At 70.7% G+C, this 1,049-nt stretch overlaps 1 protein-coding gene across 1 annotated transcript in view; it reads left to right on the forward strand.

Moving 5' to 3' along the window:
• The first annotated feature begins 88 nt into the window (after positions 1-88).
• The window catches only part of LOC103899596 (ELAV-like protein 3), an 11,687-nt gene continuing 10,726 nt past the window's right edge, over positions 89-1,049 (forward strand). Inside the window, 3 exon segments of the mRNA XM_009280089.1 lie at positions 89-140; positions 403-555; positions 901-1,008. Of these exon segments, the coding sequence (XP_009278364.1) occupies positions 99-140; positions 403-555; positions 901-1,008 (303 nt within the window). The 5' untranslated portion in view covers positions 89-98.

Raw genomic sequence — 1,049 nt, forward strand, 5'->3', positions numbered from 1 at the left:
CCCTCGTGGACGCGGTGCCCCAGCGAGGCCCTGATGTCCCCGGGTCCTTAAGGGGTGGCTGGTGATGACCGTCTCCCTCCTGCAGCGGCCAGTGCCGGATGAGGGGGGCGAAGAGGGCTCCGTCCAGCCCTACATTGTCGGTGAGTGCCAGGGGACCCAGGGGGACCTGGGTGTCAGGGGAGGCATGTGGGCATCTTGAGGGGGACAGGTGTCTGGGGCGGGGACCTGTATGTTTGGGGGAACGCCAGCCTGTGGGGGGACCCAGCGTGTGGTGTTGGGGACCCTGGCATGCGCGACGGACCCAGGCATTCAGGGGAGCCTGGTGTAGAGGGAGCCCTGCGGTGTTGGGTTTGGGGTCCCCAGTGCTGGCGTGGGATCCCCAGCTCCCCCCCGCCCCACCAGGTGCCCAGAGCCCGGAGCAGCAGGTGCTGCTGGCTCAGCACGGCCCGGCCCGGCCTGTCTTCGTGGAGGGTCCGTTCCCCCCCCCCCGGCCGGCACCCCCCCCGCCTGTGCTACTACGTGCTGCGGGGGGACCCCCTGCCCCCCCACCTGCGGGTGAGCCCGACGGACCCCGGGGTTCGGGAGGGGACGGGATGAAACCTCCTGTTGCTTGGGATGATATGGACGGGGAGGGGGCCCCCATGGCCCGGGCTCCCATGGCCCTGGAGGGGGTGGGACGGGCTACCCATGGCCACAGAGGGGTTCCCCTGGCCCAGAACAGGAGGGGATGGGACCCCCACGCCCCAGAATGGGTGGGAGGGGACTCTGATGGCCCAGAAGAGGAAGGGACGAGACCCCCATGGCCCAGGGTAGGAGGGGAGGGAGGGGACCCCTATGGCCCCGGAGGGGAGGGGAACCCTGGCCCAGGACAGGTAGAAGGGGACCCCCTGCCCCCACCAGGAGGACTCCCCAGACCCTGAGCGCAGCCTGTACTACCCCCTGCACCTCGACCTGGACCTGGAGCGTGGCCCCTGGGATGACGATGAGTTCGATGTGGAGGAGGGTAAGGCAGGGGGGCAGGGGCGATGGGGGGACCCCCGTGCCGTCCC

Source organism: Aptenodytes forsteri, unplaced genomic scaffold (genome assembly GCF_000699145.1).
Source record: "Aptenodytes forsteri isolate BGI_AS27 unplaced genomic scaffold, ASM69914v1 Scaffold611, whole genome shotgun sequence".
NCBI lineage: Eukaryota > Metazoa > Chordata > Aves > Sphenisciformes > Spheniscidae > Aptenodytes > Aptenodytes forsteri.